Below are 22465 nucleotides of genomic sequence, written 5' to 3'. Positions count from 1 at the left end.
CGCGTTTTGTTTTCCGCTTGTCAAAAAAAGAAGAAAAAGGAAAACGATATGTATCACGTGTGCTTTTGTTTTAAAACTCTAAAAAGGAAGAAAACTGCAGTGCTTTGAACTGCAGTCTGAAAGTGTGTAAAATCTGTTTGTGTGTAGCTGAATCTGGAACAAAAAAGAAAACTCATAAGTTTCTCGTTGTTTATTAAAGCTGTTCAGCAATTGTTCATGGATGTAATATGCAGCTGCCTTGGGGATAAAATTTAAGTTGCTGCAGTGATCTATGATATGGAATCTCATTTTTAATCCAAGAAAGAGTGGGAGTGTGAGCTTGAGAGTCGAAGTAGGGTAGGAAATCACAATAAAAACTGTGGAAGTATTTGTATCGGGTTGTTTGAAACCAGAGGCTGCTGCTTGTTTGACAAAGAAGATTTAAAATCGTAAATTCGAGAGTACACCCTCTCTCTTTAACCACAGATGTAAGTCATACAGTAATTCCATCTAAATCTGCCACAATAGGAATAAACCAGCAGGACAGATCTCCCACATGTCTTGTGATGGTGGTATTATAGTCTATTTATGAATACATTCAAATATATTAGCAAAAGCAGAAATCTCAAATATGTAATGCAAAGCAGATTTAGAAAATGCCACTTGGATAAGAACCTAAAAATCACACAAAATAAACAAACAAAAAAAATAAAGCCAAAGCTGTTGTATGAATTTGTAAGATAGCAACAGTCTGTAGCACTGTGGTGATTATGCGTTACTCTTAAAAACCCAGAAGCCAACAAAGAGGATGTCAAAGGTTATCATTCCCCAGAGGATGCAGTTACCCCTAGTTACCAATCCTGACTCTGAGCTTTAGGGAATCATTAGGGGTGGGGCTGAGCTCTTAGCTGATGGAGCTGGTTTATAGTATGAGGATAAAGAGAGGGTGGAGTCACAGAGGTGCATGCTGTGTGGCAGCCAGAGGGGGATGGGCGGAGCGAGGAGAAACATGAGGGAGGAAAAGCAGGGGTGCTCTTATTACAGCAAATCACAGACCTATTGTGTATCACATCCCAGCTCCAGGTAAGACATGCAGTCACTGCATCAAATGGTAGACGGTGCACATTATGAGGCTATAAGTTTATGTATCCTGAATACGGAGAGGTTGAAAAGCTAAAGCGAGTTGCTTAAAATGTGTAACATGTTGCTTTATTTCATCAGGTGTTCTCGTGTGTCCGTGTCGTCAGGAAGCTTTGTATTGGGGGGCCGGAACTCGACATGCATGTGTTTTATGAGGAACTTGAAACTGCGTGGATAGATGAAAATCTGCAGTCTTCCTGTCAGTTTTAGGCACATATTTCCAGGCATGTTGAGAAAATCTAATCAACTGTTTTAATCGCTGGAAATGGGAGACATGGTTCAGATGAAGGGAAAAGAATAGAGCGGCAACAGCAGCTCTCTCTGAGGGCAGTCGTTCATGACAACCTAATGACACAGCAGAGAGAGGAAGCTGACAAAACAGATGAGAGTAAAGTAAAATGTTTTAAGCTTGATATTGGAAGGCAATTGAACTTGTATCTATAAATTAATCTATTCTGAAAGGACATTTCTTTATGAATTTTGCTTTTATTTTAAATTGATTGTTGTCTTATTGTTTGTTTTAAAACTTATCATATTTGGATAAAATAAGCTGGTCAAAACAGTACTGGGTATAATCAGTAATATTCCTTATACATTTGTAAGCTCTATTTTTTCCATATTTTAATAACACCAATTTGGGATGTGACTACTTTTTCTTCATTTTTCTTTTTATGCTTAAATTTAAGAGTCCAAGACAGAAATAAATCTTGAAACTGTGTAAACCTAATTGCAAAAGATTATTCAGCCATGCGACGACAGAAAGACAAGGTTACTCAGAAGATTCTGAACATTTGTAGACGCTCTGTTTACTTTTAAAAAGCTTAGAGTGAGTGACACTCACTGACTGAGCTTACTACTGAGAATTAGAAAGACAGAATTATGCTAAATCGGCTCAGGATGTTGCTCAAAATGTGCATGAAGTGCAGAAGAACGAGCCATGCTTTTTTTTTTTTTGTAGGAATACATCAAATTCTCAGGCAGCAGAAATAGGGTAAATGTAGAGAAAGAGAATAAAATACAGATTTATTTTCTGGACAAAGAGCACTTGGATTATTCTTTTTTTTATTTGTTGTTTTAAAAAGTATCAAACGTAATTTTATTATTACTTTTATATTAGTACTTTTGCTTTTAGCATCATTTGACATCGCTCAGGCCGTGTTTCTTTGTGTTTCTCTGTCTTGTAGGTTCAGATCAATAACAATGCATGGCTTGTAGGCCACCAATCATGGCCCAAAGGAAGAGGCCTGGGATCAGCGGGGGAAACAGCATGTCTGGTCCCGGCCCTGCCTCCTGTCCCGCCCCTCGTCCCGCAGAGTCATGTGACCTGAAAGCCCCGCCAGCACGGCAGCGTCCGCTACGCTACCACAAAGAGCCTCACAATCCAAAACATCAACCTCACTCCTGCAGCACCCAATATTCCTCTCCCAAGCCTCCTGATGTGGGCCGCGGTCATCCGGAAGAAGATGCAGATGCAGATGTTGACATGAAGCAGTGCAGCAACCAAGATGTTGACTCTCAGCTTGAGAATCAAAGGCCAGCAACGCCGTCCACGCCTGAGCATGACCCTCATGAGGGGGGGGAGCACAACGACCACGATCAAGCAGACTTTCATGGCGATGCCGACAGTCTGGATGACGACTCCAGCTCCGACTATATCAACAATACCTCAGAGGATGAGGAAGACTATGACGATGGTGAGTGTGCCATGAGCCATCTTTCTGAGAGAACATGATATTGATAAAGACTTTAAAAGGTTCTATACAGGAGTGGAGTGGAGTTAATATGAGACATCATTTGTAACAGTGATTCAAGAATGCTTCTGATTTTTAAAGAAATTAATCAATAACTTTCTGTTTCCGATTGTTAACCTCCCTAGGACTAGCAGAGGAAGATGAGGGAGTCACTTACTACATTCGCTACTGCCCTGAGGATGACAGCTACCTGGAGGGAATGGACTGCAGCAGTCAGGGAGACTGTAACCACAGTCACAGCCAGGGCAACTGCTCTGGTACCATTCAGCAACATGGATCCCATGCTAGTGAATGCCAGGAAGCTGAGGAAGGATGGACAGAGGAAGGAGAGGAGGAGACCGAGGGAGAGTTGAGGGAGGAAGAATGGGTTGAAGATGACGAAGGAGAAGAGGCAGCGAGAGAGGAGTGGCAAGAAGAGGAAGAAGAAGTGGTGGAGGAATGGAGAGAGGAAAATGAGGAGGTGCAAGAGGAATGGATAGAGGAGGGCCAGGTGAGCCAGGAGCAGTGGGCAGAACGAGAAAGGCACAGGGTGGAGGAGTGGGGTGAGGGAGAAGGAGAGGTCCGCTGTGAGGTGGTGGAGCAAGATCCCGATGAACAGATTTACAATGGGAGACCAGAACCCATATTGGACCATCACCATCACCACCAGCCTCCGATGCAAGACACACACCACACCCAGCGACATGATCGAGAGGAGGGGGAAGAGGCAGAGAGTGAGGAGGGCTGTCCAAATGAAGAAGAAGATGAAGAAGCCGACGAGAAGGAGAGACATGGAAGAGCTTACACCGGAGACTATTTCCCACCTGAAGACAATGGGAACTCCGTGCGAGTCTCCCCATACCGCAGCCGTAAGGTGCTGGTGGTGGAGGGGGAGACAGGGGAAGAGGCAGAGGAGGACATTGACCAAATTGTTGCTGAGATCAAGATGAGCATGAGTATGGGGAGTCTAAGCAGTGGCACCGACCAAAGCCCAGAGGAGCTGGCACAGGACCCTGTACCAAGTGACTATCCTCACTCTAAGCCTGAGGCTGCATCCTATCCACCAGTTCACCACCGTCACGACAGTAGACCCAAGTCCCTCAACATCCCTTCCATGCACCACAACAACCCTGACCTCCAGCGGGGCATCAAGGCCCACCCACGCACTCCGGAAGATAGACAAAGATGGGCTCAAGAGCAGGTAAGTTTCTGAAACCTTTAACTGGTGATCATCTAAACCAAACAGGCTTTTAGGGTCCACTGGTTGGAGCTAAATTATAGCTCCTTCTTTTCTACATTTAGACAGGCATTGTTTGAATTGGTGTATTAAGTTAGTCTAAAGCATGGAAATGGTGCAATATTTAAAATGTTTGTGGTAAAGTGCTGAAAATGAGTAGTAAGTGACATGAACAGTTGCAGCCATCTCTTTACCTCCGCCTTATTTCTTTCCAAGCTGTAGATAAAGAGACACTCAGACTCAGGATAGACTCAACGACATGTAGAGTTGCCATCCTTTAAAAAGTCAAATAGTTAAAAAAAAGAGGAAGGACTTTCTGGTGAGAAGCGAGCTGATAAACACCTGCTCCGCCATGTGCACACATACTCATGTCCTCATGCTTTTGCACTCAGCGTCTCATTTGTAGTGCAGAAGTGGGTCAGCGGAACGAGATAAAATTGGAAAAATGCTCACTATGCGGCAAATTCAGATGACTCTCGGCCTTGTGGAGATCATTTGGTCATTTCATCTTCTGTAATCGAATAAAACGTTCTGTATGCTGACTCACTGTGGCCTTCAACTGAACCTGGGAAACGGTAAATTTGATTAGAATTTGACTGTGCAGCTTTGAGTCAAAACGTTTCGTTTAACAGCGAAACGGAGAAAAATCTTGTTGGAAGTCCTCTACGCCCAAACCACTAAGCACAGAACTGTATGTTGCATCTTTAAAAATGAACATTATAACTGTAATAGTCAATGTGTTATTTTTGCAAAGCTGGAATCATTGTTGCCAATTAGATTGTGTATAAAACTTTAGTTTTAAATTGTGCTAAAAACATTTTTCCCCCAGTCAAATTGGATACAAACATTTTTCTCATCTTTAACGATCCACTCAAACCACAGCTTTATTTGCTTCTGTTATTTTTGTTTTGTCTAAAATAAGAATATTTGTTCAGTTATCTGAGGGACATATTTTGTTCCTGCAAGATTATGGCATTTAAAATAATAATAATAAAAAAAACACATTTGACTCTTTGTTTATGCGATATTGGCTGTTTTATTAGCAGTTTCTGTTTTATTTGATTTATATGTCATCATTGTAGTATTTTTTTATGATTTACTGCTTATGAAACAATTCCTGAAAAAGGCATTGTTTGGACAGGAATATCTGTCAGTCTAATGCATGGCAATAGGTACTAGATTTGTAATGATTGTGGTGAACAGCTAAAAACAAGTTGCAAATGACATTTGCATTTCTCCAGAAGTCAAAGAATATAGATGAAACCGTTCTCCTCCCCCCACCCCAGCTACAGATTTACTGTGTTTTTACTTATCTCCCAGACCTAAACAAAAGCACACATATTCAGGATGGACTCAAATTTACCGACTCTTTATAGCCCACATTTAATATCAGGGTTTGAAGGGTTAACATGATGCCATTCATCTGTTTGTCCGTACATTGTATCCACTCATTCTAGCAGGGTCGCAGGAAGCCGGTGTCTGTCTCAAAGCATTCTGATGAAATTCAGATTGATGAAATTCCCACGTTGTGCGTTTGGGATTTATTTGAACAAATGCAGTTTTGTACTGTATAGCGTTGCATTTAGCATTCCGCCCTACCAAACAACAACAACACTCATTAATGTAATGTGTGTTTGCACTACAGAGTCGGGCACCATGATGAATACTGATCAGTTAACTCTCTTCTAAAGGAGGACACACAGACTCACAACAACGTGTGCTGCTTGTCTGAATTTCCCTATTTCCGCTGCTCTGAGGAGGAGGGTTTAAACAGCAAAGGCTTTTTATTTCACTCTTAACGCTAGTGAAATTAAATGAGCAGCGAGGGACTGCTAAATTGTGCTTCTTCTAATTTTTTTTTCTTTTGTGTTCTGATTGTGCACACAAATTGAACAAGCTACGCCATCATTAAAGATGTTCCACTTGGTTAAATACTTCTCCCAGTACGGCTTTATCCGTGTTCCAATGGAGAAAAAAAAAAAAAAAAATGCACATTTTCCCCTTCATTCATAAGCACATTTATACATTTATATTGTCAGGGAGCATCGTTACTATAAAACACAGAAAGGCAAATCATCTGCATTAACAGAAAGACGCAACCATCAGATTATGTGTTTACTAGTCTTTACGTTATATTGTTGATTTTGAATGTAGCAGCGCAGAGCTTCTACATCTGGTTTAAGATGTGAGGAAACATATCAACTTTAAAGCCAATGTTTCATCGGTAAAATGGTTTGAAACTTCTGAAGTCTAAGTGTTCAAATGAAACAACCCATCGTATTTAAAAATACATATAATCAGGTTCCTCCAACTCAAAGCGCTGCTGCCTACCTAACAGAAGAAGCGGAGAGATGTTAATTCTGTATCATATATTTCCTCCTCCGTTCTGCTCTGACGCCTTTGCTGTTGCACCTGTTTGTTCTGTGTTTACCTAACAGGTAAATAACGGTCCAGAGCAACCTAGAAAACAGCAGCGCTCCGACCTCAATGTTCCCTTGGAGAACAACAATGTACCAGAGGTAAGATACTGCTGAATATCTAAAAACAGCTGCTACATTCCCCCTTTAGTTTTTATGCACAACTTTCGTAAGAACGGTTGTTATTTTATACAATATATGTGTGCAAATGTGTGTGACTAAATGAGCAGCTGTGTAATTACAACCAGTACTCGTGTCTGGTGCTTGCAGCATGATGGCCTTGTACAAATTGAACTTGTGTTTGTGGTTTTATTCATGAATATTTTCACTCATGTGGCTCTTTTTGCAATTTAGTGAAGCTTTCTGAGCAATGCAGTGATCTGGTAGATGCAGGGAGATTACGGTTTGACATTCAGGAATCAAGACTCCTTTATATTTCCACTTTCTTTCCTGCCACTTCATCATCAGTCTGGAATGACGTATTTGCACATATTTATTCATGACCATTTCTTCACTACTTATGGGAACAGCACTGAATAAATAACAGAGAGGATAATAATTGCACAACCATAAGTGAGGGTTTCAGCAAAATCTGAACTGAAATGTGTCTAGTTCTAAGAAAGTAAGTGTTGTCCAACATGGCAGGTTTACTATGTTATTTGAATTTGAGTTAATTTATTGTAACTTATTTAAAGAAATGGGGTAGTACACTTTAAAGCAGAAAAAAGTGACATAGAAGCGACTCGTTAGTAAAACTATATTGTCAGCATATGTCTTTAAGTGAAACTGATTGAGATAAAAAAATGTTTTTAAAGTACATTGAGAAATACTGGAATCTTGCAGGACTTAAAAGTATTAAATATTACTGCAAAACATGGAAAAGTGTAGCTCAAAGCCACAGGTGATGAATTATTATTTTTATTTTTATATCCTATTTCTGTCTTTCAGCCAGCAAAGAAAGTTGCATCCTTCCCCAGCTTTGTTGATGGTGAGTTATTCTGCTTCCTAATAAGCCCAATGTACTACAATCATACTAAACAACTCCAATAGGGATTCTTTCAGTGTGTCTTTCACTGACTTTTGATCTCTAGCCTTGGGATCAAAAGTTTACAATGTTAAGGCCTTAGTTAATAGTTTTCACTGTTAAATAGTAAGTTTATTTCGCTTTGATTTTTATGCGGTAAAGTCTTCACAGTGCCCTGTTACAATCATATTAAAACTGTATCATAATAGTGTATTTCTGTGAAATGAAAGGAAAGGAGAAGTTTATAGAACCAATAAAATGCTAATTTTTTGTGAATCTAAAAAAGTGTGTTTGAATACCTCTGCAAGGCATTTAAAAAAAAAAAAAAGCATGTTTTAAGATCAAAACGACGCCACTAAATGATTTAAGGTTTGGCAAATCCAGTCTACCATCTCCAGACCTTAAGAGCAACAGCTCTATTTTTAACAAGGCTCAGAGAACCCAGTGATTACAGTACCTTCTGCAAGGCACACGCAGCTTCAGTCAAAACATCATCTGTCTGTGTTTGCTCCATCTGTTCATCACTTGTCCTCTCAGTCCCTGGACCCTGCGAGCCAGAAGACCTGATTGATGGCATTATCTTTGCTGCTAACTACCTGGGCTCCACCCAGCTGCTGTCTGAGAGGAACCCCTCCAAGAACATCCGCATGATGCAGGCGCAAGAAGCCGTCAGCAGGGTCAAGGTACCAAAAACAACATTCTGTCACATGCACCAATCCTGACATAAATAGTGCTTACTGTACTGTAAAGTCATAAAAAAAAATGTTCTCCAATAAAACTCTTACATATTTAATATGTGAAAAACTGAACAGTAAATTGAACTCTGAAATTCAAACTAAGTCATTTAGGCCCAGAAAGTTAACTAAGGTTCAGTTTTTTTTTAAGATAAATGATTCTGGTTGTTCTATGATCTGTGGAGAGAGCATACACGTCCACAAGGAGAACATGCAAACTCCATGCAGTTTGACCCCTGGCTGGGATGTTCTTGCTGCAAGGGAAGATCTAGCTGCACCTCTGTGCGGTCCGTGTTAATATTTCCCTTTGTGTGACCCACTCCTCTGCTGTTTTGAGATCGTGGTCTTCAAGGACAGGTTTAGAAAAATAGGATGGTAGGTAAAGTGCCTCTTTGGGCTGCCGAGTTGCTTTATTCGTCTGTCCTGTCGAGCTGTTGGGTAACATCGACTGAAAAACGTCTTTCTCTCGAGAAAACACAGACGTCTTTATTTCCCGGCTATACTTGGGGTTCCTGTGCCAGGTGACTTATTTCACTAAAGAGCAATGTCGTGAGAAGATTCCTGAGAGGATATTTGTCCAAATGCTTTGATGCTTCGAAGTTTCAACTCCCTAACGAATGGATCTGAGCTCCCTCTCGTGTGAACACAACCATGGATGCCTTCCTAAATATTGGATGAACTCTTGTGCAACTCTCCGCTTTTAGAAACTGACATAATGCCACCAAGATCTGCTGTGGAGGGGTGAACTTATCTGTTCTGGATATGTTTTAAGAATAAAGTTCAAGGACAAGTTCAGAATTACAGTGATTTAAGCCATTAAGTTTTCTCCAAAATAAATTGTAGCTTAGCAGACGGTGTTTAACATTTGTAAAATTCAAGGTTTTTAGTCCTGCGAGATTGGGCAGCTTTGCTGCTGGATGTTCCTTAATCCTGTTCACCAGTTCTTTGAACTTCATCAGTGAACTCAGTCACACAGGCTTTATTCATGCTTATTTTCTTCAGATCAATCTGAGGAAGCAATCGGTTAGTGCACTGAAGTTCTGCCGAAGCTCCCCGAAGCAAGGAACGGAGGAGAACATTTTGGCAGGTGTATTGTTGTAGCTCATTTATGCAGATCCTGTTTGCCTGACATTCACTCAGTTTGATGTAATATTTATGAAGCTTCATCCCCACCCCTACCTTCGACTCCTTCCTGTTGTCGACCCCCTGCCGAACTGCTCAGCGCCTCAGTAGATGTTGCCGAGAGCCTTACATCTCTTGTGTTGCATGTGAGCTGATGAAACTTCTTAAAATAATAATAGAAAAGCTTCTTCCTCTTTGCTATGACTTTTGCTATCTTTGTAGTTCGAGGTTTGGAATATTTTAATGCAGAGATATCTGGTCGTTTTTATATAAATGTTGAATTGAATGTCATATCGCCTTGCCAAACTCTTCATGCCGCTTATACTTTTCCACATTTTGTCACATTACAACCATAAACTTCAGCGTTCTTTGATGTCTGTGATACATGCATACTTGTAAAGTGAAAGGAAAGCAGTACGCTGTTGCTAATATGTTTCCCAAGAAAAAATCTGAAAAGTGTGGCATGTACGTGTATTCAATCCCCCTGAATCAATAATAAATATCTTACTCAACGAGCTGCTGGTCCTTTGGGGTATTTCTGTACCAGCTTTACAAATCTAAACAATGAAATATTTCCCCGGTCCTTTTTTGCAACGCAGCTGAAGTTCAGTCAGACTGGATGACAAGCACGTGAAGATCAACTTTTAAGTCTTTAAGTAACTAATTTCAACTAATCTTTATGCTTTGATCACATGCAACTTGTGTGTCAACTCTTTTGCAGCCACTACCAGGTTTTTTTTTGGCAGAATTTAGCTTCAGCCATCTTTCCATCAACTCTGACCAGCTTTGCTGTCTCAGCTGAAGGCAAAAGCCGACCCACAGTCGTGCCTCCTTCATGGTTCACTAACCCGACCTTACTTTAAATTTGACATGTTTGTTGGGTTCCTTGGTTTTCCATATGTTGCTTGTTTCCCTACTTTTCTTTGACAATTCTTTACAGAACACCTATATTTACCCTGAGATTACTTGATTCAGAGTAAGACTCTTTTTACAAATTAATTCATATGAATTTTATATTAGTGTGTCAGAGTAATGGGGTAAAATACAAATGCACACCACACTTCACTTTCTTTCACTGGAGTTGATCCGTCTCACAAAGTTCCAGTGAAATACAGCAGAACTCTTGTTTTAAAGTGACAATGTGCAAAAGCTCTTAAGGTGTATACATGCTTGAACCGCAGCTAGAGATTAAAAACTGGTTCATTTAATAATTGTAATAAAAAAAGAAAACTGTAGGGCTCATTGCTTTAATGTATTATTTTCCAGCTAGACCCATAACATTAGTTTCTAAGTGCCTTTAAACTGTTTGGTTGCACCCTATTTTTAGTGCAGCCAAAAGAAACAAACCCCTGGCATTCAGTAAATCCTCTCACGACCTAATCTTCTCTATTTTTTCTAGATTTGACGTTGATTTCTGTCCTGCTCGTATTATTCCGTCTTTGAGGTCTAAGAGCTGAGTCCACTGGAATAAAGCATTTTGAAATCTTCACAGTGCCTCTAATTGGTTTGAAATGGCGCTATCCTATTGGCCAGTGTGTTTTGTTGGTAAATTACTTGACCAGAAAAGTGGGGGATGAATCATCCACAGTTGCTGAAACCAATCAGAAAGAACTTTGTCGCAATTTAGAAACAGGTCCTATTTATAGCTGCTTGTTTTTAATATGCTGTGTTTACAAGAGAAGAAGCGATTATCACCCTGTGTAATTACTGTTTTGATTTGTATCTGATAACCAACACTGTGCTGTGCACGCACACGCATACATGCGCTCGACACAGTCATACACGCCTCTTCTGTCTCCGTCACGCTCCCTGTTTGTTAGAACAACGTGTGTTTTGGGGCTTTACTGTCTTACCCGTATTTTCTTTATAACCCTCCTTTATGTCCTCCTTCTCTTCCTCCTGTTCTCTGTGCTCCTGTTATCTGCTGACCTTGTCCCGTCCCAACGCCTGCCTTCCTGCCTGCCTGCCTGCCTGCTTGCCTTCCTGCCAGAGGGTTCAGAAGGCTGCCAAAATCAAGAAAAAGGCGGTGTGTAATAAACAGAGCACAAGGAAGAGCCTCTGGTCACTCTCCTTCCACTCTCACCTTTTTTCTTTTCCATTGCACTTTCGCTTGTCTGTGTGTGTGTGTGTGTGTGTCCTCTTTCACCTCTGTCTCACGGGCCTCATGAAAGAAATTGTTGCACAGAGCTCAACAATTTTTGGCCAAGTTCACGTTTTGTCATTCATTCGTTTACACATTCAGCCGAGTGCAAAGGTGGTTTTGCTCTCCAGTCTAGGATTCTTATAAAAACTTTGAAGCCTTTTCTGCTAAATATTTTTACAAAAAATGTATGAAAAGGATCACAGGTCTTCATTTTAATAATATAGAACAACTGCAGTGATGTGTGATTACATGGTAGGAGAACCAGGACACAACTCTAAATAATTGTCCGACTGCGTACTGTATTCATATAAGAGGATCTTCAGAAACCAAACAGGCTTTGTGATGTTGCTTTGGAAATTTGCTGGGATTGACTTGCTTCTACTCTCTACAAGTGTAACATTTTCTGAAGCTCTGGCTGATGTGCACGTTACAAGCAGGGTTGATACACACCTTGTCCAAAAGTTATATATTTAGAGTACTTTTTGGGGGGGCAAATTGTTAATAACTACATGATCATTCCTACAAAATTAATTTAGGATTCAGCAACTTGAACAGAAGTTCATGCCTCACATTCTTAATCCTGATCTGTAAATGTCCACACATGTTCAGTGTAAATGTCATGGAAAGTTGAGTAGAAAGACCTTTGAAAATCTTTTGTTCAGCAACCCACAGGCTGGAGGAAACTGATTTATACTTCTATAATAGTAATAACCCCTGTAGATACTGCGATCCAAAGGACATGTTGGCTTTCAGTCTCCTTTAAGCAACAGTGCTAACAACTCAACTAAAATAAAATAAGACCTCAGTTGTTTCTATACTCTTATTCAGATTTGCAAGCTCTCTATGTGTAAGCACAACCCGCTTTTCCTAAAATAAAAGCAGCCTAAAGAATGAGGTTACATTTAATAGACGATTTCCCTACACCTGTTTGTAACTTTTTCTAATCTGTCCTAGTTTGTGTCCAATTTTTTTCACTTAGAGAGGATAAAAAGAAATAAACCGGTATTGAGGGGCCACTGTCTCAAACAAACAGCTTGCCATTTTTAACACGAATGCCTAAACTTTCCTGACATTTGCTTTATTTCTTTATCACTCTTGGCTGATTTCAAATGCAAAATACAGTCGTAATTAAACCAGAGCAAATATAATTTTATTAGACTGCGGCTCACAGTGATTAGAGGGAAATGTACGCCGGCTTGTTCTGCTCTCGCTGGTGTAGCAGCCAGCTGGTGAGGGCTTAGTGTTAAGCTGTTTCTAGTTTCCGCTCCAGTTCGCCATGCTGGTGCCAGGACAGATGATCTGAGAGGACATCACTGCCAAAACGCTTCCCTTTTTATTGTCACTTGCACATCACCTTTACACTCATAAACCTGTCCATCTGACAAGCAGCGCTCTCCAACTGGACTCGGCACCGAACATGCATGCAGACACAAACACAGGGGTGTCCACAAACACCTCACACATTTCAAACCACAACTCTTTATTTTTGTATGTTCCTTTAGAACGCTGATGGAGATGCTCAGACCCTGACTGAGGTCGATCTGTTTATCTCTACCCAGAGAATCAAGGTGCTCAATGCAGACACACAAGTAAGTACTCCTGTTAAATAAAAGCTTTTTTTTTTTCTCTTGAAGATGCCTTTAGTCAGTTTCACATTTATGAATAAGGGAGGAGATGCTGGGATGCACAGAAGTTGAAATAGTTGGCGCTTAGCCACTGCTGCCAGCTGCATCTTATGAAACCACGGCTTCCATTTGACTAATCTCAAGACGTCACATTGAGATTTCCCTTTTGAAATCGTGTGCAAACATCTGTCGAGCGTGCCTTTTTTGTGATATTCAAATAAATCAGTGCGTGGAAAGGTAAAAGTTACATTTGTTCTCCATATTCCTTACCTCAGTTGTTCCTAGAAATATTTTTCCACTCACATAAGACACTTTTGCACAATAGTTTTTTAGAATTATATGGAAACAGCAAATGATTCATTTGCGGTGCCTCAGCCTTTTTCTTGGTTTGGCTGTCAGATGTAAGTGTGGGCAGGCTCCTGGTAAAAAACAAAAACATAGAAAATAACGTGCTGCAATGCGGTTTCTGTCTTCCTCCCCTTTCCTATCTGTTTGCCTCTGGTTCTGGCACTTCTGCGAAATCAATTCAATCCAAAAATGTACTTATGTTCTGCAGTTGCAAGTTTTATGTGCCCTGCATGGGTGGCTCCTGATTTGGGTTCATTATTAGAACAAGTCCAAAAGTGGGCTGGAAAAACAGCATCCATTAGGTTCAGATAATAAAACTGTCACAGAGTTAATGAAATGAAGAAAACTGCAGAGAACTTCAGCATGTTATTATAAAACATGAACAATTAAAACCTCCTCTGAATAAACACACATTATTTGAAGTCTTCTCCAAATCGCCATTACATTCACATTTAATGCCTCATGCAATCTACTTTACCACACAAGGCTATTATTAGGCTGAGTAAACAAATATCATTACACTATTAGAATAGGCCTAAGTTTTTTGTTTGGTTTTGTGCATGTAATATAAGATGTGTGCATGTAATATAAGATGAACCAGATAATCTAATTTAGAGCAGACTGTAATTGAGTTGTAATCTGTTTTTACAGCTTTATGAAAATCAAAAGAGGACATATTTGAATCCTGTTACCACATCTTTTTCCTCGTGAATGATGCAGCTTCAAGGAAAATCTATTAATATAACGGAATAATAATCTTTACCATATTTCTTCATAGGATGTACTGTATATTCTAGTAACTGAAGGGCATGCAATCAATCTCAATTAGACACAAATGAATTACAAATGCATTTTCAACAAGGAACAACTCAAAGCATTGTTCCTAGCATTGTGCATTTATTTGCCACCAAGATGGATTCAGTATTAGCTGACTGCCACTTTAATATTCAGGACAAAGTTTGGAAATCGAGTTTGATTTGTGATGTTTGGGTTCCCGTGCCCACAGGAAACGATGATGGACAACGCACTGCGCACCATCTCCTACATCGCTGACATCGGGAACATTGTGGTGCTGATGGCAAGGCGGCGGATGCCTCGAACGGCCTCCCAGGACTGTATCGAGACTACACCTGGAGCGCCCGAGGCGAAGAAGCAGTACAAGATGATATGTCATGTCTTTGAATCCGAGGATGTAAGTGACTAAAAAAACAAAAATCCGTCCAGATTTGGGGAAATGTTCGTGTCTCCCAGGCAGTTCCTTTAAGCGTTATATTTCTTTTACTCCAGGATGCCACTTCCATCATATTCAAATGGATTTTGCTGGGGTTTTGCTTCAAGACACGATTTGGTGTTCTTTAGCCTGAATATAACAAACGCCATCACATTTCACTGCCAGCAGTTCAAAAACATCTCTGTGCACCTCACAATAACTGATCAGAGGAACCCACTGATTTGCATTAATAGGAACTAGCTGGGCACTTTTGATTTCTTTTAATTTATTTATTTTCACTCCATGGAGCTGCTGCCTGCCTCGTTGAAGCCGTTTCAGGAAGACTTGGCAACAGGAACAATGTTGCACCGAGGAGCCAGCAGCTCAGTTTTCACTGCCAAGTGGTATAAAGGCTGGACTCCAATCTGTCCCCTCTTCATCTAATTTTGCTGCCAGAGTTTTAATGGAAGTATTCAGCCACTCATCCATCAGTTTAGAAACTGTTTCTGCTGTTGTGGCTTCACTGGCTGCAGCCACCATTTCCTGTTTGGGACTTTTTTTAATCTTGTTCTCTTGGGCAAAATTAATTCATCGAAGCAGCTTGGAACCTCACAGAATCTTCATTTGGTTTCTCTCTGCAAACCTAAAGGAGGCCTTGTGCTGTTTTTTTTTGGACACTTAAAAAATTGCTCATGTGTTAGCCAGTTTAGCTAATCAAATATTATATATATATATGTAGGGAGAGAGAGAGAGAGAGAGAGAGAGAGAGAGTGTAATATATATAATTATATTATACTCAATAATTTATAAAGATTGCATACAAAAGAGTATGTAACATCTAGCCTGCGTACACACAGCTGCCTGTTCAGACATTTAAAAGTCAATAATAAAAATACACTTAAAATCAGTCCTAACATGAACAGGGAGCCAGTGAGTGGCTCCATGTCAGCGGCAGGAGTTTGCCCTGCAATTGGTGAGTTGTCAGTTTGATTCCCGCTTTGCCCGCCCCTGCTGTTGTGTCCTTGGGCAAGACACTTCAGCCAACTGTCCCACTGGTGTTGGTCAGAGGGCCGATGGCGCAATATGGCGTCCTCGTTTCTGTGAGACTGACGAACAGCTGTGGCTAACCCGTAACTTGCCATCGTGAGTGTGTGAATGTGTGCGTGAAAGGAAACGACTGATTTCAACTCTGAGGGTTGAAAATCACTATATATGTCTGATGTCATTTCATTTCATGAATTACGACGAGCTGTACCCACTGATAAGGCAGGCTTTGTTTGTATGGAATAAAAATTGACCAAAGTCTATTGTGATACTGATGAATTCAGTGAGGATTTTGTGGTAGAAATAAGGAATGCTCCATTCAAGAATTTGCTTTTTGAAGCAAAGAGAATTAAGAAAAAAAAGTTTGGATTTGTGTGTTGAATTCAAGGTGAAACATGAAGATGAGGTGGCTGACTTTGAGTGCTGTGTCTGTCTCGTTTGACTAACGTTTGATGGGATGTTATTGTAAATCATTTGATAATTTTAAAGAAGATCAACTTGAGGTACATTCAATTTTCCTCTGCATTGTTTTGCATAACTGAGTCTCCTTCTAAGTAAGGAGCATTTATGAGTAAATGTCACAACTCTATGAAAACAAATAGCTTTGGACAGTAAAAATCAATTCATTTTATGTGTGAATATATTCTTGGCACACCCAACAACCAGTTTTGTCACTGGACGCTCTTCTGCTTGCTGACAAACAATTTTTTTATGTGCAATGCAGTGTGGAAAAAAAAAAGAAATGACAAATAACAACCAAGGTTTTAAATAATGATTTTGCTTTGGCTGTGTGTGTCACCAGGCTCAGCTCATTGCTCAGTCTATTGGTCAGGCGTTCAGTGTGGCCTACCAGGAGTTTTTGAGAGCCAACGGCATCAACCCAGAGGACCTGAGTCAGAAGGAGTACAGTGACATCATCAACACACAGGAAATGTACAATGATGACCTCATTCACTTCTCCAACTCTGAAAACTGCAAGGAGGTCGGTCGGCACGAAAGACGTCCGTTTTTCTCTGCAGGTGTTTTTTTATCTGTGTCAGTGCAGTAAACAGAAACAACAGAGAAATGCCTTGAGATTTTACAAAGTGCAGCACAAATCCCACTCGTGCTGCCGGGCCATTGGAGGGACACGGCACCGTTGTAGCTGTTAACTAATTTGACAGATAAAGAGGCAGATGTTACAGTAAAAATCCACTTAGAGCATGGCAGCTCTTTCTGCTGAAGCATTTCCTCTTCTGTGTCCTGGAGGCTGAAGGAGATTTAGGAGCCATGAAAAGTTTCCCCTGAAGCCTGCATTGGCACATATGCTGTCTTCGAGGCAAATGAGTAATTTGCAATGATGGTAACACTGGGATATCTTGAAGAAGTATAGCTTTGCAGCCCTCCTAAATGTGCCAAGAATAATTTATTGTCTCAGAGCTTCATGTCTATGCTGGTAGTTTCTGACAGTCAAAACACAGAACAGGAAACAGCAGAGAGCCGAACAAAGGAAAGATCGATAGACATGACATTTTTAACAAATTTTAAAAAATTACATAAAGCATGATTTTATTTAATCTTACCTGTATTCTCTTCATAATATTTGTATGTAGCTGCTTGATATAAACAAACATCTGTACAAGGCTTCTGCAAGAACCTCAAAATTGAAATAGTTTTAAATAGTTTTATTTTTTTTTTCATAAACAAGGGTAGTAACAAGGAAAGCTAAAAAGAACTAAATTAGATTAAAAAAATAAGTCAAACTATAAATGCAGTCAAATTAAATATTGATACAGATGATTAACTTATAAATAATAATTATGTTAACAGATATGTTAATCAATTATATTAAGACTACTTCATAAGAAAATGTAACAGGATAGTCCCCAAATAAATGTTAAAAAGCTGCTAACTTACTCTGAGAGGTAAGAGAATATGTGTTATTTTGCAAATAGTTTTCTGTAAAACAAATTAGTTTGAACACGAATTTAATTTGCAAGGAAGTTCACATATTTCGTACTCTTGGAAGTGATTTGTAAAGGATGACAATGCTTCCAAAATGAAACAACAAACAACAATCTAAGATCAGGAACACAGACTTTAATAAAGCAGAGGTTCTGACTGGCTTATAACCAGCAACTAAATACATCGGAGAGAGTATGTGTGAATAAATGGCAGAAGAATAAGAAAATAACAAAAGCCACAACTGACATATGATTGAAGCTAAAAAAATAAAATAAAATGGACAAATTCCAGCAAATTAAAGAACATGACATTAACACAGTGACTGTGGTGTAAAGTGACAGTTTTTGTTCTAATACTGCCACTTCAAGGTTTAGCAGACCCAGGATGCATATGATAGAGGGTTAGCCATGACCAGGTCTGTTTTTTTCTGGCCGCTGTAGACCATGAACACGCCACAAAAGCTGAAGTTTTGGTGATGCTCTGATCCATTTAATTAGTCAAAACAGTTTGCTGCCTGTCAGTGTTGTTTAAATCCTTTACATGTTTACTGCCTCATAAATCCCACCAGCTATCAGGTGCCACTGTTGTGAAATAATCCGTGTTATTCACCTCACCTGCTACGTGGTGTTCAGCCTTTCAAAGGCTGAACAATAAGCTGTACACTAAATTCATTTTCATTATGTTATAGATCAAGTACCTTAGAAATATATTATGTAATTTAAGCAAATAAATAAATGTAAAAAAAATACTAAATTACTAAAACTCTAAGTAATTATCTGTAAATTCAATGAGGTTTAATAAATCTCCTGATAGCTTGTTTGGGATGTGTATCCCCTGCAGGGGAGTAGGATGAAATGACTTCAATAGTTTTACGATAATGGAAACACCATATTGTTTAACTGGTTAACACCTAAAACTCTCCAAATATATGCATTTGCTGATATTAAGCTTTTATTATAGACATATCCAAATCGTACTACCTGCTTTCCTCCAAAAGGGGGCCTCGACTCTGCGCTGGGAATAAGTGTAAATGTGCTAAATCAATCCAAACATGAAACTCTGGTCAAAGTTACAAATCTTTTCCTCCAATTTCTACTTATATTTTCATGTGCAGTAAACTTCAAAATGCCTTTTTGTATTTATATGTTGGTGTTTTGGCTCAAGGGTCAGAAGAGAGAATCAATTTCTGAATAAATCCTCACAGACAGCAGCTTCCAGCACAATATAAACTAATCCAACAAGTTTAGGAGATTGAGGTACATCGCTGCAGTAATGTAACATTCCTATAAATCCAACGTTGTAGGGCACTGATTTGGAACCTCACCAGCAACAGTCTTATGTAACCAGAGATATTAATCCTCTGCAGAATGAAGAGTATTGCTAAATCGCTGTTTTATCATTTCAGCTCGGGGCTTTGTTGTTTTACCAAAAGCCCCGGCTCTAGTTCCTGAAAGTGAGCTTGGAAATATCAATTATCTGTTGCCGTACACATTAATGAGTTCTTCTCCCATTTTTACATAATTTGTTGGTAAATGACGTGAAGCTGTGGTAGCTCCTGCAAATTTCTGAAGATGAGGAAAAATAAAACCCAGCAGGCAATTATCTTACTTTTGATGAGTCTGTGAACAGATATACAATTTCACATAAGTTGCTCAACTCTCTGTGAGCTTCTGTGATGTTGTTTTAATTGGCAGAGCTAAGTTTCTGCTCCCAGTGAAGCCTGAAAATTTACCAAGGAGGTGTCTTTCCACAGCTGGTGTTGGAGAAGAGTAAAGGGGAGATCTTGGGCGTGGTGATCGTGGAGTCCGGCTGGGGCTCCATTCTGCCAACTGTTATCCTGGCCAACATGATGAACGGCGGTCCAGCAGCTCGCTCTGGCAAGCTCAGCATCGGAGACCAGATCATGTCCATAAACAACACCAGTCTTGTGGGGCTGCCACTCGCCACCTGTCAGGGAATCATTAAGGTGCAAGGCACTTCTTGCTTTGTCTTAAATAAACTTCCAAGAAAATAAATAAGCTTTAATTTGTGCGCTTTTCTTTTGGGTAAAGGGCTTAAAGAACCAGGTCCAGGTGAAAATGAACATTGTCAGCTGCCCTCCGGTTACCACGGTTCTCATCAAGAGACCCGACTTGAAGTATCAGCTGGGTTTCAGCGTCCAGAATGGCATAGTGAGTTTTCACAATGTTTACACGTTGTTATATTATGTCCCCGATAACCGGATCTGCTAATCATCTCATTTTTCATATTCGAAACATTGTAGAAACACACCCGGTTTTGCAATTGCTCTGTTTCTGCTTCATGCGACTGCATTTTACTCACGGTGAATTTTCTGTCCTGAAGATATGCAGCCTGATGCGAGGAGGCATCGCTGAGCGAGGCGGGGTCCGTGTGGGTCACAGGATTATAGAGATCAACGGCCAGAGCGTGGTGGCCACGGCACACGAGAAGATTGTTCAGGCGCTCTCCAACTCAGTTGGCGAGGTTAAACTGATGCACAAACACAAACACATGCAGAAAAGGATTATAACTTCCACATGCAGTTGTACAGTCACAATTGCAGCGTTAGCTCAGCTGCTGCCGTGCATTTGGAAGATAATTTTCAGGATAATATCCTGTGGTAAGGGAGAGTATACAAGATATGCTCTTATTTAATACAGAGGGCCAAAAAGGGCCACAGTTTCTAAATAAACAATTTGATAAAGTGTTTCATACGTATTTGTACTTCGGGTTTCATTTGCTACTATTTTTTATCATTCCTTTATTATAGTACATTAATGTCCATCACAGAGAATGACTTTAAACCACTGATTGCCAGTGGAGACACAAAACTACAATACCTGCTGGGAAGGTACTGACGAAGAGTCAGTACAAAACGTGTTGTGGTAAATGGCTCCACTTTGTATCAAAACTCCAAATGTCCAAAATGGAGGGAAGAAGTGATTAGCATGTAGCTAAAACATATTCTGCTGTTGCTCCAAACTCATTGCTGTTTGCCTTATCCCTCTAGATCCACATGAAGACAATGCCGGCGGCCATGTTCAGGCTTCTAACAGGACAGGAGACGCCCATGTACATATGAGCAGCTGAGATTCATGTCCACGAAGGGCAGGAAGACGTTCATTTATCTTGCAGCGAAAACTACTAGCAGATTAGCCACCAGGAGGATGATCACGCCTCCCCCACTGATTCCTTTTTCCCAATTTTTGAACTGTTTGGGCTGAAGACTTCAATTCTTTGTCATTCACTTGTCTGTGATTAACATGCAACTGCTATTTAACTACAGATTTTCTCATCCCTCTGATCCGCTGAAGAGAAAGCACGTGTGTGTGCGTGTTTGTTTATTTGTCCTGTTTGTGATTCTTTTTTTTTTTGTCCCTTCAGTGAAACAGCATTAACAGAGTTACTGCTTGAATGTGCCACAGTTTATTTTTTTAAATCCATATAATGCAATATAATCATCCTAAACTTTTTTTGTATGGTTCCGCTGATAATTTATTTCCCATGTAAATACACAATTTGCAAACTTTTGCGAGGGAAGGCGGCTGCCGTGGCAACAGCGGAGCCAGGATCCGCACTGTAAATATCTCCTGAGACGGAGGCAGACCACAGTGGTGGCAAAGGCACAAATACATCTGAGATATCGTATTAGTTTCCAGCAAAAAGGGTGAAGATTTATGTGTTTGAGTATGCCGAGCTAATGTACTGTACATGTGAATCAAACCAATGCTCACAGCAGAGGTTTATGGGAGAAACGCCATATCCTGTTTAATTTCAAGGCAATACCCAAAATTCAACCAAGAAAAAAAAAAAAAAGTCTTTTTTAAACTACATGTACATTTCACCAACAAAAAAGTTTGAAACCACAAACATTTTGCTTTTGATATGAGGTCACATGTACGAATAATGTTGTTTTCTTGGTGCACTCACCTCCTGTATGCTCATCTTTTGGAGTTCTGACTGAAGCTCATGCTTACTAATGAGTGGACCGTGAATGTAAATGTGCTATGTGAGCTGTCTCATTGCCATCCGCAGTATTGGAATGTCTGTACATAAAAATAAAAAATTGTCTAGTGTTGTGCTCACGTTAAGGAATAAAACACACAAGTCTCTGCAAACATCCACCAGACTTTACGTTGGACTTCAGGGGAAACGAAGCGAAACAGAGAGACGTGAATCACATGCTGACAGGAAAAAAAAAGCTCTTGCCATGGAGTAATGGTTTATCAACGCATTGTAGTAAATTTTATCCGTATGACATTATCTGTGTGCATGCCTCGTAAAAGTAGTTTCTCATGTCATTGTGGCAGAAAATAAAATACTGGGCTGAACCTGGATTTATTCATTTATTCATTTATTTTATTGAATGAAATGCACTAAAGATTTCATTATTATTTTTAATTGTTATAATGATAATAATTAAATGATAACAATTGATGTTGCCAATAAACAACATACGTACAGATTCCAACAACTTTTAATAGCATAAATAAAATGTGCCGCTTAGTCAAGATCTTGGGGAAAGTTGTAACCAAATCCTTCTAAAATTAAATAAAAATAATCCTAGCAAGGAGTAGTTTTGATATGTTAGAAGAGGAAAAACATTGTAATTTCAAACATATTGGCTTCCATTTGTGTCGTCAATATATTTCTGTTAAATTGACTGGGTAGGATACGCACCTAATTTATTACTAAACTGACTTCCATCAGAATATTTTTACAAAGCAGAAAAAGGTAGGAAGAACTTCCTTGTAGTGTTGTTCCAATG

General features: G+C 39.8%; 1 protein-coding gene across 1 annotated transcript; it reads left to right on the top strand.

Annotated features, from left to right (window-relative positions):
• The first annotated feature begins 1614 nt into the window (after positions 1 to 1614).
• Positions 1615 to 22034, top strand: apba2b (amyloid beta precursor protein binding family A member 2b). Its single transcript, XM_014967985.2, has 13 exons — positions 1615 to 2813; positions 2996 to 4050; positions 6525 to 6605; positions 7452 to 7491; positions 8065 to 8210; positions 11374 to 11409; positions 13029 to 13115; positions 14506 to 14691; positions 16556 to 16735; positions 19451 to 19663; positions 19749 to 19868; positions 20041 to 20181; positions 20708 to 22034. Exons 1-13 carry the CDS (start codon positions 2324 to 2326, stop codon positions 20777 to 20779), a joined length of 2847 nt encoding a protein of 948 aa, XP_014823471.2. The 5' UTR covers positions 1615 to 2323; the 3' UTR covers positions 20780 to 22034.
• The last annotated feature ends 431 nt before the right edge of the window (positions 22035 to 22465 follow it).

This window comes from Poecilia mexicana, unplaced genomic scaffold (assembly GCF_051168715.1).
Source record: "Poecilia mexicana isolate PSO_F unplaced genomic scaffold, ASM5116871v1 scaffold_3, whole genome shotgun sequence".
NCBI lineage: Eukaryota > Metazoa > Chordata > Actinopteri > Cyprinodontiformes > Poeciliidae > Poecilia > Poecilia mexicana.
The sequence above is the reverse complement of the archived record's forward strand: the minus strand, read 5'-3'. Positions and strand labels throughout refer to the sequence as shown.

Bases quoted from the DNA above. Each gene is read 5' to 3' on its own strand.
- apba2b (XM_014967985.2), top strand. From the start codon at position 2,324: ATGGCTTGTAGGCCACCAATCATGGCCCAAAGGAAGAGGCCTGGGATC. The intron at 14,692-16,555 runs GTAAGTGACTAA...GTGTGTCACCAG, and splicing joins ATGTCTTTGAATCCGAGGAT to GCTCAGCTCATTGCTCAGTC. The intron at 20,182-20,707 runs GTTAAACTGATG...TTATCCCTCTAG, and splicing joins TCTCCAACTCAGTTGGCGAG to ATCCACATGAAGACAATGCC.